The sequence below is a fragment of the Gobius niger genome, assembly GCF_951799975.1.
Source record: "Gobius niger genome assembly, chromosome: 17".
Classification (NCBI taxonomy): Eukaryota; Metazoa; Chordata; class Actinopteri; order Gobiiformes; family Gobiidae; genus Gobius; species Gobius niger.
The window spans coordinates 2,098,265-2,114,346 of NC_136868.1; the positions used below are offsets into that span (position 1 = coordinate 2,098,265).

The 16,082-nt window shown below is 42.2% G+C and overlaps 1 protein-coding gene across 1 annotated transcript in view; it reads left to right on the top strand.

Annotated features, from left to right (window-relative positions):
• atp9a (ATPase phospholipid transporting 9A) overlaps positions 1–16,082 on the top strand; it is a 90,156-nt gene that overhangs the window by 51,488 nt on the left and 22,586 nt on the right. The window contains exons 17-23 of the mRNA XM_079574867.1: positions 211–294; positions 5,229–5,399; positions 8,406–8,504; positions 11,756–11,845; positions 11,932–12,076; positions 13,812–13,876; positions 15,287–15,442. Of these exons, the coding sequence (XP_079430993.1) occupies positions 211–294; positions 5,229–5,399; positions 8,406–8,504; positions 11,756–11,845; positions 11,932–12,076; positions 13,812–13,876; positions 15,287–15,442 (810 nt within the window). The remainder of the gene's footprint in view (positions 1–210; positions 295–5,228; positions 5,400–8,405; positions 8,505–11,755; positions 11,846–11,931; positions 12,077–13,811; positions 13,877–15,286; positions 15,443–16,082) is intronic.

Below are 16,082 nucleotides of genomic sequence, written 5' to 3' on the forward strand. Positions count from 1 at the left end.
CTCTTTTGTCGCCTTTTTGTCGAGTTTTTGTCATTTTTGTCGCTTTTTTGGGTCACTTTTTAGCGCTTTTTTGTTGTGTTTACATCCTCGTTTTCTTTTTTTCCTTTTTTATCGCTGTTTTGAAGAAGCTTTTAGATTTGGAGAACGGGAGAAAACATGTTCAGGTGGGAGTTAAGAGGTTAAGACTCTAAGCTGTGATGCTTCTTCTAGTGCGGGAACATGGCCAGAGAAGGTTTGAGGGTCCTGGTCGTGTCGAAGAAGTCGCTGACGGAGGAGCAGTACCAGGATTTTGAGGTGAGAATTCTGATGCTCTGAAGGAAACAAAAGGAAAACAAAATTCATCTCACTGTGCACACAGAGAAGACTGAAGTAAATCTTTATTTTTATGATTTTAAATGCAATGAGAGCCCATAGAGATGAGATATTTAGTTGTTTGCAAAGAAAAGGTGATTGTGAGCTTGAAAGAAATTGTGTTTTTGTGTGATGTGCACATTACAATCAGAGGTGGGTGTTATTTAGTTGTATTTAGTCATGTAAATAAGTTTTTTTTTTTCTTAATTACAAAACTTAACACTCTAATGCCCCTTATGTGTGATTTGGGAGCTCTGTGATGAACAGACCTTAAATAAATGAAGATCAACAACTTGTGAAAAGTCGCGATCTGGATTCTGGACATTTCATCTGGGCATCAGTGTTAATTTTGGCAACATATCTTCTTTTAGTTTTAGTTTAGTTTCTTAGTCTTTTGACTAAAATGTAATTTAATTTATAAGCTTTCTTGCTTCGGCCGACTCCCTTTGAGTTATTATTTTTTTTCTTTGGCTTCATGTGACATGAATGTAAATATATTAATGTAAATAATGTAAATAATTGCTCAAATAAATCAAATCAAATCAATTTGAGTCGAGATTTAGTAAAAATAAACTTTTCAATTTTAGTCTAGTTTTAGTCGACTAAAATTGCATGTCAATTTAGTCGACTAAATTTAAGAGTAATTCCGTCGGCTTTGCATTGATAATATTCATTATAATCATATTTAATGTTGTTCCTCTGCTTCATGTTTCTGCTCCACATGAACAAAGCTCAGAGCTGATCCTTTGGCAGAGAATTTACATGATCTGAGGCTCTTTCAGACGCTCAATACAAGTTTGGATGATTTTAGTCTCTCCTTTTCATTTTTATTTAGTCTTATTTTAGTCGACTAAAACATCTGGACATTTTAGTCACAGTTTTAGTCTCATGAGAAACTTTTCCTTTAGTTTTAGTCCAATTTTAGTCGTCAAAAATATCACTTTGACTAAAATTAAGACTAAATATTTTAGTCGACGATATTAACACAGCTCTGAGGCCCTCACAGAACAGCTGTAATTATCCTGAGAGTAGATTACACACAGGTGCCTCTATTTAATGGCTAGGCCAAGGTGTGAACATTCTCCAGTCATGAGGAATGTTATAAAGGCAATTTAATGCACTCAGAAAATGCTGTATGAATAACAGAATCATGTATCATTTTTCTTTCACTTCACAGTCGTCCGTTACTTGTGTGTGAACGTGAATATTGTAAACTCTTTGACATTTGTGGGGAAAACGTATCTAATTATAAAGCGTTTGTACCTCGTTTTAGCCTCGTTTTCTACCAATTTTGTGACAGTGACCCCGAAAAGTGACCCTGCAAACGGTGAAATGTGTCTATGAGCTTGTCCCTTTGAAGACTTTGGAACCTACATACATGCTAGGAAGATTAGGAATGAATTTGGACCACAACTAACATTTAAATGGGTCTTTTAAATAGGGCCTTTAAGTAAATATTTGGCTCCTCCTCTGATTGCAACCATTCAAATTGCTGACCCTTTTTTTGTGGAGTTTGCAGGCTTATTGATAAAACCTAGCGATGGGCAAATAACACCGGAGCTGCAGTAAAAGGACATCGGAAATAACTGTTCTGATACAAACCTACCGTTACCACAATAAAAACGACGCAGCATTTCGCGAATATCAAAGCGTGTTCTTGTGACATAACGGAGAACCTTGACCTCCGCGGGCCCTCGCATTCCCCTCTCCCACACCCAGCGCCCAGCCATTGTTCTGGGCCCGCTCTCCCCCCGGAGCGCGAGCCCTCTCTCCTCGCTCTCACACCCAGGGCACAGTGATTGTCTTTGGGCTGTGCCTCCCCCCCCCCCTCCGTCCCGTCTCTCCCCGAGGCTCTGAACTCCGGGCACCTCTGACTCACCACTGACTCACGCACTCTCCTCTTCCTGTCTGACTCACGCTCGGATTGTTTAGGATTTATCTCACTCTCAAACGGCCCCTGGAGCGTGAAACAAGACGGGCGTCCACCAGTTCATGTTTTTTTTGCCCTGTTGTGCTATTTTGAAGCGCATGTTAAACAAACTTTTTGCGCCGCATTGATAAAGCTTTCGAGTGACTGCCGTTTCCCGTAGCGCCTGAGTTCTCTCGTCGGCACACTCTGGTGGCTGCGGTAAGCGATTGCTTCCCGTTTGTAAGTGCGGCCACTTGAAATTCAGACGTCTCTGCACATGGACAGATGCAAAAAGTCTAAAAAAAATAAGACATTTTCATTTAGGGCTGCTCGATTATTGAAAAAATAATAATCACAATTATTTTTGTCATAATTGAAATCACGATTATTCAAACGATTATTTGTTGCCTTTAAAAAAATCCATCAAAAAAGTGACAAAAATCCATCAAAAAATGACAAAAATCCAGCAAAAAGTGACAAAAATCCATCAAAAAAAGACAAAAATCCAGCAAAAAGTGACAAAAATCCATCAAAAAAAGACAAAAATCCAGCAAAAAAGTGACAAAAATCCAGCAAAAAAGTGTCAAAAATCCATCAAAAAAAAGTGACAAAAATCCAGCAAAAAATGACAAAAATCCAGCAAAAAAGTGACAAAAATCCAAAAATTAAAAATGTGAAAAAAAAAAAAAACTGAAAATAAAAATAATAAAAAAATTAAAATCGTTTTTTTGCGATTATGCTAATTTTGTAATCGTTTACTGTTGTAATCGAAATTGTAATTGAATTTCGATTAATTGCACAGCCCTATTTTCATTACATTACACAGACGACAAAATCAAGCGCAAGGAAGAAGAGGCGGCAGAGCGTTCGTATTACATTTTTCTTTGGCCTAGTTCACGATTTCGCTTTTTATCAAGATTCATGTGCACTTAGTGTCTGTATAGCACCTTTTAGAGGCAACCACAGCTAGAAGAAGCAAAGAGTGAGGGGAAAGTGTCTGCGTTTGAGCACATGAGCTGCATTAAAGGGACTACACGGAGTTTAAAAATGTCCTAATGTGTAGAATGTTCACCACAACTGCCTCTAAAATCCTCAAAAAGGTGTTAATTCATGTCCAAAGTGCCGTCTTGCATGAGCTTTAATATAGAAGGTGGAGTTACGCATAAGGCCTGAGGTGGCAGTAGTGAGTATAAAATGCATCATCTTATGCTTTTTTCAGTCCCATAGCACCAGTCTATATCACACTACAATGATGACAAACCTTCTGTTGGTCTGTAAATGCAGTAAATTAGAATAACTGCCTTGTATAAAATGTCTCTCTCAAAATGGCTGTAGTGAATGTCTTGAAATAGGCCTCTGTCTCTTTAAGAACCTCTGAGCCTTTAGACACGCCCCCTCCACACGCTGTCTGTGGCATCAGTGGGGAGGGGGTTCTGCTGAGGAGCAGTGGTTGGTTACTCGGCTGGTGACCAAAGCTCGGAGGCGTCTCCAGGAGGTGGGGGCGTTCCTAGGAGGACTCAGGCAAACCTGTCCCTAAAATGGCCGCCATCAGAGTTTTTACAGATTACTCAGAAATACGTGAATGTGCCAAGGCAACACTTCAGCCATGTTTTTAATGAGGGAGTGACAGAATAACATGATGTGAAGCTTGAAAAAGTCCATTTTGCATAATAACCCCCTTTAAACAATAAAGCCACTGACAGGATACGACTGTGTCACAAGGATGAAATCCCGATTATTTATCGTCATATCACCCAACTCTACCAGGATGCCAAAATTAAAGAGGCTAGATGCAAGTTGGTCATTTTATACTCACTACTGCCACCTCAGGTCTTATGCGTAACTGCAGGTTCTAAGTTAAGCTCGTGCATGACAGCGCTTCAGACCCGAAGTAACAACTTTCTGAGCGACAGTGCAGGATTTTAGAGGCAGTTGTGGTGAACAGGTCTGAGCTCATTCTACACATTAGGACATGGAGGAACATGTAGGGGGGAGGCAGGGCTGTCACGGTATGAACATTTTACCTCACGGTTATTGTGACCAAAATTATCACGGTTTTCGGTATTATCGCGGCATTGTTTTTAATGTGTGTTAATATGTTCAGAAAGCACAAGCTGAAATAGTTTCAAAAAAGTTTAACAGAGCTTGTTATATCGAAAAAAAAAAATACAAAGAAAGCCTTATCAAAAGTGCAACTTTTCGCATCAAAGTAAAGCAACTATAACGAAGAAGAAGAATATTTTTGAACTAGATAAACCCTCTATATGCAGTTTGAAAAACCACATTGGAAAAAAATGTGCAAAGAGCTCAAAGTGCGACATGTAAAACACGTAAAAAGACACAACATAAAAAACAGAACAAACAAACACTGCCACATTAAAAGCCTACGGGCAAAATATTGTACAATAAAAGTCCACACAGATAAATAAAATAGAAGTGCCTGTTTAAAGTGCCTTGTTTAAAGTGATCACAGCTTGAGGAAAGAAACTGTTAATATGTCGATCAGTAGAACATATGACAGAGCGATACCTTCTCCCTGAAGGAAGCGTCTCAGAAAAGGCCTGAGCCGGGCGGCCTGAGGCGTCACTGGGCGAGTTTTAAAGCTGGATTCAGTAGTCGAGCTTTATATGTGGCCTCCAGGAGCGGCAAAGTGCAGCCGATGGTCCTGCTGGCTGAGCGAACCACTTTGTTCAGAGCCTTCTTCTCTTTCAGAGTGAGACCAAACCACACGGTAATACAACTGGTCAGGACACTCTCAATTACACAATAATAAAAGTTCAAAAGAATCCTAGTATTTTGGGTAAACTCTCGAAGCCTGCGGTGTCTCGCATTCTTAGCAGTGTTTTGAAGCTTTCCACGTGTTTGCTGCGTCCACACACAAGCTTTTAGGAAGTTAGTTTAGTTGATGGAGATCCTCATTAGTAGGTGAAAGTCGTTAGTAATGTCGCGTTCTTGTCCGTGTCTCCAGGCGCGGTACGTGCAGGCCAAGCTGAGCGTGCACGACCGCTCCCTGAAGGTGGCCACGGTGATGGAGAGTCTGGAGATGGAGATGGAGCTGCTGTGTCTGACCGGAGTGGAGGACCAGCTGCAGACCGATGTCAGGCCCACTCTGGAGACGCTCCGCAACGCAGGCATCAAGGTATCGCAACACAGGCCAATGACATGCAGAATATGGATTAATAACAGGCTCTTAAAGGCCTATAGGCTTAAAGGAACAGGCCACCGTTTTTCCATGCTGAGATATGTTCTTACCTTAGCTTTGACGAGTTCTTTAGGACCTGTCTGGTATATATGGTATACTATATTGTAAGGCGTAATAATACCAGGAGTAATTTGGCATCTGCACAGTAAAGTGAAGATTACTGCATGGATTTAGAACTACTCCTGGTATTATTACGCCTTAAAATATAGTCCCCCCTTTTATCCGCTTAGAAAATCCACATTGTTTAATTTTGTGTAATTATACTTTGTAGTGGAACACTTCACGTAACCATATTTAAATATGGAAAACGTGGAAGAGCTTGGTAGCTTCTATCTTGACCTGTTTTGGAGCTATAGAGGAGAGAGGGAGAGGCTAAATGCTAACGCCGTCTGCGCTGTGTTTACGTGACTGAAGATCAGACAGGTCCTAAAGAACTCGTCACAGCTCAGGTAAGAACATATCTCAGTATGTAAAAAAGGTGGCCTGTTCCTTTAAACTCTGCTGCAGCTGGACTCTGGACTCAAGTTACACAAATGTTTTCCGAATGATGGCTGAGATATTAAGATTTGCTTTTCTTTCATTGGTGTCTATAGGGGTTCATTTATTTGATTGAGAAGTAAAAAAAAAGAAATGACATAAATCTACTTGAATTAAGAGAGAAAATCCAAAATTTGATTTCCATTTGGTCTGGTCTTAAGATAAGATCAAACTTCTAATCGCCAATGGAACAAGTACATTTCTTCTTAATTTAGATAATTCTGTATCATTTCAAAAGTAAAAATCTGATTCCAAGTGGGATTTGTTATTTATTATTCATTGGCATTAGCATTTTTATCTTATCTTAGCTTTGTCCAAACTGACTCGAGTTCATTTGTCCCTGTCTGGTCGTCACGCGTGTCCTCAGTCACGTAAACACAGCACAGACGGCGTTAGCATTTAGCCTCTCCTCCTCTACAGCTCCAAACGAGGTGAAGGATTTTCTAAGTGGATAAAAAGGGGAACTATATTGAAGGCGCACAGTAAAGTGAAGATATTACTGCGCGGATGTGGAACTACTCCTGGTATTATTACGCCTTACAATATAGTTTAGGGCTGCAACGAACGATCATTTTTACGGTTAATCGATTAATCGCTTGGCTGTGAATGGTGTAGTAAAGTTTTATTTTTTCAACTTTTTTTTTATCACATGATAGCTTAAGTCGCGCTGTTTAACCCCTTAACTCCCACCTGAACCGAGCACATTTTCTCCAGTTTGGCTTTACCCCAATCCAAAAGCTTCTGGAAAAAAGCAGAGAAAGTAGCAACAAAACTGAGACGAAAACATTGATGAAAAAGTGGCAAAAATGTCACAAGAAATTGACAAAAAATGAACGAAAAAATGACAAAAATGTGACAAAATGTGACAAAAAAATGACCAAAATTTGATGAAAAATTGACAAAAAAATTGACAGAAATGTGACAAAAAATTGACGAAAAAATGACAAAAAGGTTATAAAAATGAGTTGAATACCCCCCCAAAAAATGATGGAAATAAAATCTGATAACGTGAGGAAAAAGATCCTCTCGGTTCAGGCGGGGGTTAAGAGGTTAAGTGCGTGCTGATGGAGTAAACTAAAGGTAAATGTTTTTTGAAGGCTCTATTCATGACATTTACATTGTACACACCACTACAGACCCTAAATATGAAATCAAAGTAGGTTTTCATCAAAAATACTACATTTTTTTGGTCATTTTTGCTCCATTTTAGTCTGTGTGAGCCAGAAAACGATTAATCGATTACTAAAATAGTTGTCGACTCTTTCAATAATCGATTAGTCGTCGATTAGTCGTTTCAGCCCTAATATAGTTCCCCTTTTTTCCGTGAAGACCAGGTACAAATGAACTCGTCTTAGGTAAGAACATATATGTAAAAACGAAGGCCTATTCCTTTAAGCAACATATCAAAATACAGTATCCAAACTGGCTCCAATAAACCAGATTTTTTTATATTTTTGACCTTAAATTGTTACGTTTTGTTAAATGCAGAGTTGTTTGTTGAACGATTTTGGGGGTCACGGCTTGAAAAGTTTGGGAACCTCTAAACTAAAGCACAAAATTTACTTCTAATGAATCTCCAACCTATACACTGCGTTCCAAATTATTACGCAAATGACATTTTTCTAAGATTTTCTAAATTGTCAACTCAAATGAGAGTCAGCATAATTTTCAAGTCTTTACCTGGTAGAGGATCATTTAAATGTGGTGGAAAAAATCTCCCAGTGAAAACAGTATTTTTTTCAAAAATAAATGTAGTAAAAACCTCAAAATCTACTGTTCAAAATTATTATGCAACTCATCGTTTCGATACATTTTAAAGCTTGTAATTAACTTAAAATGGTCATTTGTTGTATTTGTGGCATTAAGAGGTCATATTTACTGAAATCAGAAGATATTTCAATCAAACAAATATTAACAGGTCAAGTTATATTTTAACATAGGAGCCCTTGTGTGAAGCAGCTTCAAAAATCTTAAATCCATTAAACTTGTGAGTTTTTGGACAGTTTCTGCTTGGATTTGTTTGCAGGATGTTAGAATAGCCTCAGAGCTGCTGTTTGGATGAAAACTGCCTCCCACCCTCATAGAAGTTTTACTTGAGGCTCCAAAGGTTCTCAATAGGGTTGAGGTCAGGGGAGGAGGGGGTCCACATCATGAGTTTCTCTCCTTTTCTGCCCATAGCAGCCAGTGATGCAGAGGTTTTCTTTACAGCAGGACATGGTGCGTTGTCATGATGAAGAGGATCTTGTTAGTGAAAACACGGCTCTTCTTTTTGTAGCATAGAAGACAGTGGTCAGTCAGAAACTCCACATATTTTTCATAATAATTTGGAAAGCAGTGTATAGGCCAGCGACTCTGTGTGCATTATTTGTGCCATCTACAGAGTCTGCTTTTTTCCCCCCCGTGTAGGTTTGGATGCTGACAGGAGACAAACTCGAGACCGCCACCTGCACGGCCAAGAACGCCCATCTGATCACCCGCAGCCAGGACATCCACATCTTCAGACCGGTGTGTGCTTCACGGACAGATGTTTTCTCGTGTAGCTCCGGCCTTCACGAGGTCACCTCAGTTGAACGCCGCTCGGACCGTTTCCTTCGTCTCAAAACGCTCTGTCAAACCAACGAATACCGCAAATGTCCAGAGCTGAATAAATCACTCCTGTTTCGCGGTCGAAAAAAAAAGAACAAATGCGGAGACCCCCAAGCAGCACCGCTCCCACCGGGCCCCCGTTTCCTAATTTGTTTAGCAGGCCCCGCGCTCGTTCACAGCTTTGATAGGCTTCCCCTTTGGAGCGCGGCCAGAGCCAGGGAAGGTTACCACTTGCGTACAACCGCGGTTTGTGGAAGGGGAAAATAACAATGGCTGGCAGAGGCTTTGAAAAACGCTCCCGAGTCCCGGGGGAGGGCGAGCGCTGAGTGGTCGTACAGCGCTCACATCTGGATTGGTTTCCTGCTCACATCCAAAGCGGCCGCATCTAAATGGACGTTGTTTAGAAGGATGTTCAGTCCAGAGCGCCGCGTCTGCCGCTGACAGATTCACTCCGCCGTCTATATTTGAACTTGACACGGTTGTTTGCAAACCTCGGTTCGTTTTATGCGGCTGGATGTTTTTCTAAACGGTCGATTCCATTTGGGAAACTCTTAAGATTCAATTTTGGTTCAAGGGTTTTAGTTTTAAAACAGAAGTGACTTTGCAAAACTATATCCAGAACATGCACTGTCTTTCTTCATGAGAGCGTTTGACTATGCGTATGATATTATGTTGTTTTTTGGGATACATAATATCATTTGACGGCATCCTCGATAAGCCGTTAAAAAAAATATGGCCAATAATCAGGCCCAATAATTATAAGCTCAGATTGCATTGATTCTGTGGCTCCAGCTCGCTGACTTTCTCTCTACAGCAGCGGCTCCTCGTGCAGCCCGGAGCTGCTGCAGATTTACAGCAACAGATATGATCTCCCCGACCGACTACTGCACTGTTTCAGCTGAAAAATATGAAGAGTATCCCAGCTAGGGTTGGGCGATGTCCCCATAATTGGCCGTTGACGATGTTTACAGTGAACCATCGTGATGGACGATGATATCGTCCATTTCTCATTTGTCACTTTTTTGTCATTTTTTTTGTCATTTTTGTGACATTTTTGTCACTTTTTCATAAATTTTTTGTCACATTTTTGTCACATTTCCATCATTGTTTTCGTCTCAGTTTTGTCACTATTTTAACACCTTTTGTCCAGAAGCTTTTGGATTGGGGTAAAGCCAAACTAGAGAAAATGTGCTCGGTTCAGGCGGGAGTTAAGGGGTTAAAAGAAAAGCATCCAAAAACAAAGATTTGCTGGAAAAGCAACAAAAAAAGTGACAAAAACACAACAAAATGTGCCGAAAACGTGACGACAAAGCGATGAAAAAAGCGAAGAAAAAACAACAACATGAAAAAAAAAAAACGAAAAACAAGAGACGAAAACACAACAAAAAAGTGACAAAAAAGTGACAAAAATGCAGCGACAACGTGACACTTTTCTAGATTTTATCTTTCAAATGAGACGTTACAGTGTTGCTCTCCAGTCAAGAAGCTTTTAGATTTGGGCAAAGCCGAACTGGAGAAAATGCTCTCGGTTAAGGCGAGGGGTAAGAGGTTCACATGTGTATTTGTGGAAGTGTCACATTTACGCTAATTTGGGCCAGGCTGACCAGAGTCCAGGGCTGGTTTTCAGTCCCAGTCCGCCCCTGTTCTGTGTGGAGTTGTGGAGCATGTTTTTCTCCCCGTTTCCTCCAGATGCTCCGGCTTCCCCATAAACCAAAGAAATGCACAATAGTTTAATCCACCAGCAGCTGATTCTGACATTAGCCTGGCTCCTCATCTGTAGAGGGGCCCCCGGGCGCTGCCCACAGCTGCCCACTGTCGCCCACTGCTCCTCACAGGTCGAGCGAGCAGAATGATGATGGGTCTAATGCAGATCAGTCTTGTGGCGCATTGCCCTGTTTAATGTCAAATATCAACAATCTATGATCTGACTGTGAATGCTTATATCGTGTTATTTAAATCTGATCATTTATTTTTGGTAAGAATATTTTTTTCATTATAGAGACAGAAGCTCCACTTTAAAAGACCCACAGACTTTGAGCTTTTATAAATGTTCTTCCTCTCATGAAACCAGGGGCGGGCTGGCCATATGTCCTGTATTCTGGAAGAGCACAGAAGGGCCACTGGCTCTAGGGCCACCGGCCTGGCCTCTCACTTTACCCAAATCTAAAAGCTAAACCTCTTAACTCCCGCCTGAACCGAGAGGATCTTTTTCCTCACGTCATCAGATTTTTTTTCCATCATTTTTTTGTTGGGTATTCAACTCATTTTTGTAACTCATTTTTTGGGTCATTTTTTCGTCTAATTTTTGTCAAATTGTTGTCACTTTTTTGTAATTTTTTTGTCACATTTTTGTCACATTTTGTCACATTTCTGTCATTTTTTGTCCATTTTTTCTTCCGTTTTTATCAATATTTTGTCACATTTTTGTCACATTTCTGTCATTTTTTGTCCATTTTTTCTTCCGTTTTTATCAATTTTTCGTCACTTTTTTGTCAATGTTTTCTCACTTTTTTGTCACCTTTTTTCCAGAAGCTTTTGGATTGGGGTAAAGCCAAACTGGAGAAAATGTGCTCGGTTCAGGTGGGAGTTAAGGGGTTAAAAGAAGAGCATCCAAAAACAAAAATGCGCTGGAAAAGCAACAAAAAAGTGACAAAAAAGTGACAAAAACACAACAAAATGTGACGAAAACGTGACGACAAAGCGATGAAAAAACAACAATAACATGACAAAAAAAACCCCCGAAAAACAAGAGATGAAAACACAACGAAAAAGTGACAAAAACACGGTAAAAAGCCACAAAAAAGTCATGAAAAAGCAACAAAAAAATGAGGCGTTACAGTGTTGCTCTCCAGTCAAGAAGCTTTTAGATTTGGGCAAAGCCGAACTGGAGAAAATGCTCTGGGTTAAGGCGGGGGGTCAGAGGTTCACGTATGTATTTGTGGAAGTGTCACATTTACGCTAATTTGGGCCAGTCTGACCAGAGTCCAGGGCTGTTTCTCAGTCCCAGTCCTGCCCCTGATTGAAACTGACCTGGAGTTGTTTTTATATTCTCCACATACAAAGGTATTTTTTAGCTGTAGTACCTTTGAGTGTAATCTGGTAATTCCTTATGAGAACAAAGATGTCTGATCGTTTGTGCCTTTGTGTTGAATGCGGTTTGTCTTGAACAGGTGACCACGCGAGGAGAGGCCCACCTGGAGCTCAACGCCTTCAGAAGAAAACACGACTGCGCTCTGGTCATATCCGGAGACTCGCTCGAGGTAACGTCAGGATCCTCGTCTCGTTTACTGCACTATGGCCCCAAAGTGGAAGTGTTACTGAGGCGTGAGGAGTTCTGTTCCCTCAGGTCTGTCTGAAATACTACGAGTACGAGTTCATGGAGCTGGCGTGTCAGTGTCCCGCCGTGGTTTGCTGCCGCTGCGCCCCGACCCAGAAAGCTCAGATCGTCCGACTACTGCAGGAGCGCACGGGCAAACTCACGTGCGCTGTGGGTGAGTGAGCGGATCTGTAAACAGAAATCTGGATTCATGTGGACATCGCTCAACTTCTTTTTTTAAAGGAATAGGCCACCGTTTTTACACACTGAGATATGTTCTTACCTGAGCTTTGACGAGTTCTTTAGGACCTGTCTGATCTTCCCCCGTGCCTTCAGTCACGTAAACACAGCACAGACGGCGTTAGCATTTAGCCTCTCCCTCTCTCCTCTATAGCTCCAAAACAGGTCAGGATAGAAGCTACCAAGCTCTTCCACGTTTTCCCTATTTAAATATGGTTACGTGAAGTGTTCCACTACAAAGTATAATTACACACAATTAAACAATGTGGATTTTCTAAGCGGATAAAAGGGGGGACTATATTGTAAGGCGTAATAATACCAGGAGTAGTTTGGCATCCGCACAGTAAAGTGAAGATTACTGCGCGGATTTCGTACTACTCCTTTGTAGTGTAACACTTCACGTAACCATATTTAAATAGGAAACACGTGGAAGAGCTTGGTAGCTTCTATCCTGACCTGTTTTGGAGCTATAGAGGAGAGAGGGAGAGGCTAAATCAGGGGTCCTCAAATCCGGGGGCCAAAATCCGGCCCACGAGATGATTTAATCCGGCCCCCGACTTGTAGAGCACAAATCCCTGAGTATGTCTCTAGCCCATTCCTGTGCGGAGTTAGGATATTTTAACTAAATAACCAGTTTACTCATTCCAGCCACTAGGGGGCAATTTGAATAAATAAAAAATAATTCCACAGGTGTCCAGCAGAGGGCACCTACATAAGAGATCAGAATAACACATTATAGCCCCGTGGTAAATGAAGCTTAACACCACAGAGTGTGGAGAGAATGAATAATGACGACAGTGCTTTGAGAAGCTTGTGAACAGGCTTGTAAAGCACAATGCAAGTGTAAGAAGTTATTACTTTGGTCTCATTACATAATGATGTTTTATTTGACAATAATCATAAATGGAAATTAAATTATGAGCCTGAATCAAGTGCTGATCTTGTGGATATAGTCGCGGGGACGACTGTGCAGGCGAGTCATCTCTACTTCACAAAGAGGCATTTTGGTCTGAGTCAAACAATCCTATATTATAGCCAACCCGGTCCGGCCCCCCATCACAGTCAGGAACAATAACGTGGCCCCCAGAGAAAAAAAGTCTGAGGACCCCTGGGCTAAATGCTAACGCCGTCTGCGCTGATCAGACAGGTCCTAAAGAACTCGTCAAAGCTAAGGTAAGAACATATCTCAGTATGGAAAAACGGTGGCCTATTCCTTTAATAATTCCACACAATTACAACCTCAGAAGCTAACATTTATTGTGAGACAGAGCAAGCATTATGATTCCAAGCCTGAATTATAGTGTGGGGAACAGTTTCAACCTCTCCTAAATAGCTTCACCCTGTTGAATATTTGAATGCACTGGCCACGGATCTGCGGCCCTCAGTGAAAAAAGTTTGGAGACCCCTGCTGTATAATGCTCGCAACATCACAATAATATCGAAAAAATACGAAATCACAATCTGAATACTCTTAATTTGCAAATGCTGCAGTTATTCAGGTAATATCCATGAGACAAACCAGGGGAAGACATGCAGTTTTAATCCTTCAGCTCTGGTCTGTAGAACTCCTGCCAGATTCCTTCATTTCTAGAAAGTTCACATCAGGGGTGTGTCTGATTATTGTCCGACTCTCTCGTCCTAAACTCTTGGATGTGTTGTGTTTCTCTCAGGAGACGGAGGAAACGACGTGAGCATGATCCAGGAAGCGGACTGTGGCGTGGGAGTGGAGGGCAAAGTGAGGCTCTGTCTCATCATTTCACCAGTGTTTCCTGTGAAGACCCGGCTCATGCAGACAAACGCACAGATGATTCCTCTTTCCTTCTGAAAGAGACAAGAAAAACAAACACCAAAACTGGCAGAGTTTTCTTGTGTCAAAGCAGAAGCCAGTTGTCAGTCTCTCTCATGCTAACTGCTGTTAAATGTCTCACACACACAAGCAAAACAGACAAGCATAATTAAGCATGTTAATATAACAGCCTGACTATTTATTTTTGCAAACAAACAGAAGAAAGTAATAGGATGAACTCATTTTATATACCGTAAATGCTCTAATATAGGCCGGGGCCTTTATTTACTCCAGGGCATCTGGGGCCAGGCCTTTATTGGAACCAGGCCACAATTAGAGACAGGCCTTTATTTCTATTTGAGCAAAACGGACGACCAGGAAAACCAAGAAAAACGAGATTTGTGTCCATTTGCACCTAAAATATTTGGTTCATTTATTAATGAACATTTCAAACCCTCTCCCAGCGGCTGGAACCTTTGACGCCTTTTATTTTGTCGGGACAACAGGAAGTGTTTCGTTGCTGTTAGCGGAGCTTTGACATCAGTGTCACTGCAGGTTTCTGTTTCGTTTTTACCGGACCGGATTATTTGTTGTTATCTTGTGTAAAAGGCGAGTTTAGACGGAGCGTTTGTGTTTGTGATCGATCATGAGACTGACCCGAGAGAAGACGAGACGCTCGCGCTGATGGGAGGAGTTATTTTGAGGCGTGGGACTGACCTGCACACGGAGCAGCTGGACGTGCTTTGAAGACGCGATGGAGACTTTATTTAAACCCTGGAGGGTCATAAACATTTGCCCTGTTTCCAAATATGGTCACAGGAGGTTTGAAAAGTGGCTAAATCTGTGTCAAAGTTACGCTCGGATCAGCTCCTCCGCAGCGTCCCCCTCGGCCCGGGTTCCCGTTTGTTACTTCCTGCGCGTGAGTTTTCATTTACACCAGTATGAGACAAATTCCTAACATGGGGAATATTTCTAATGTGATAGTTTCTAATAAAAGCCCCGGCCTGTTTTAGAGACCGGCTTTAATTTGCCTCCGCCAGCCGCGAACCCGGCCTCTGTCAGAGACCGGCCTCTGATTGAGACCCGGCCCCTGTCGGAGACCCGGCCCCTGTTAGAAACCCGGCCTCTGTCAGAAACCCGGCCTCTGTCAGAAACCCGGCCTCTGTTAGAGACCTGGCCGCTAATGGAACACAGGCCAGTATTAGAGAATTTACGGTATTTTAGAATTAAATTAGCCAAAAAATCTTTGACTACAATGATGACAAATTGAATATTTACTTCTCGGCAGTAGACATTACACCTTGTTGTGATTTTGCTTCATTTTTCAGCCTTTCTTTCTTGTCTTCTCGTGTGTGGCAGGAGGGGAAGCAGGCCTCGCTGGCTGCAGACTTCTCCGTGACTCAGTTCAAACATTTGGGGCGTCTCCTCATGGTCCACGGGCGAAACAGCTACAAGAGGTCGGCCGCGCTGAGCCAGTTCGTCATCCACCGCAGCCTCTGCATCAGCACCATGCAGGTACAGACCTAAACCCACTCACACGGATCACATGTTAGAACTCGCCTTTGGTGCTGGCGCTGTTGGCTGTTTACCAGTGACGTGCAGCTGGTGAGGCACGTGTTGTATAGACTCTGAAATAAAGTCAACAAAACTGCAGGTAGATTGTGACGGGGCGCCAGTAGTTGCCTCGTCACTCTCGGTCCCCGCGCGCCTCTTCCTCTCCCCTCTCCTGGGAGAGTGTTGGCGCTGGGAGCGCTCGGGCGCGCTCTCGCTCCAAGACTGATTCCCCGCAGGCCGCGCACGCATCCCGCGGTCATGCGTCATACAAACTGTCCCTCCGTAAAACACTGGTTTTCCCGGCTGTAGCGCACGAGGGTGCACACTCGTGCCTACATGCCACATCATTTTCTCACCTGCTCCTGCTGTCCCGTCAGTCCGGTCGCCGCGGGTAGTGTGGCCAAACAGAGGCACTTCCTGGGCCGCGTCATGTAGCCCGTGGTGGCGCGCTGGGGCAACCACGTGACCCGGGCTGGTCCATTTTGGTTGTTAGTAAATGGTTTTGTGATTTCTTGTGTTTGTATGTGAGTTTCTGTTGGCCTTTGTAAAGAACGTTATTTTCATTAGAGTGGTGTGAATATTTTGTGTTATTTTCTTTGTT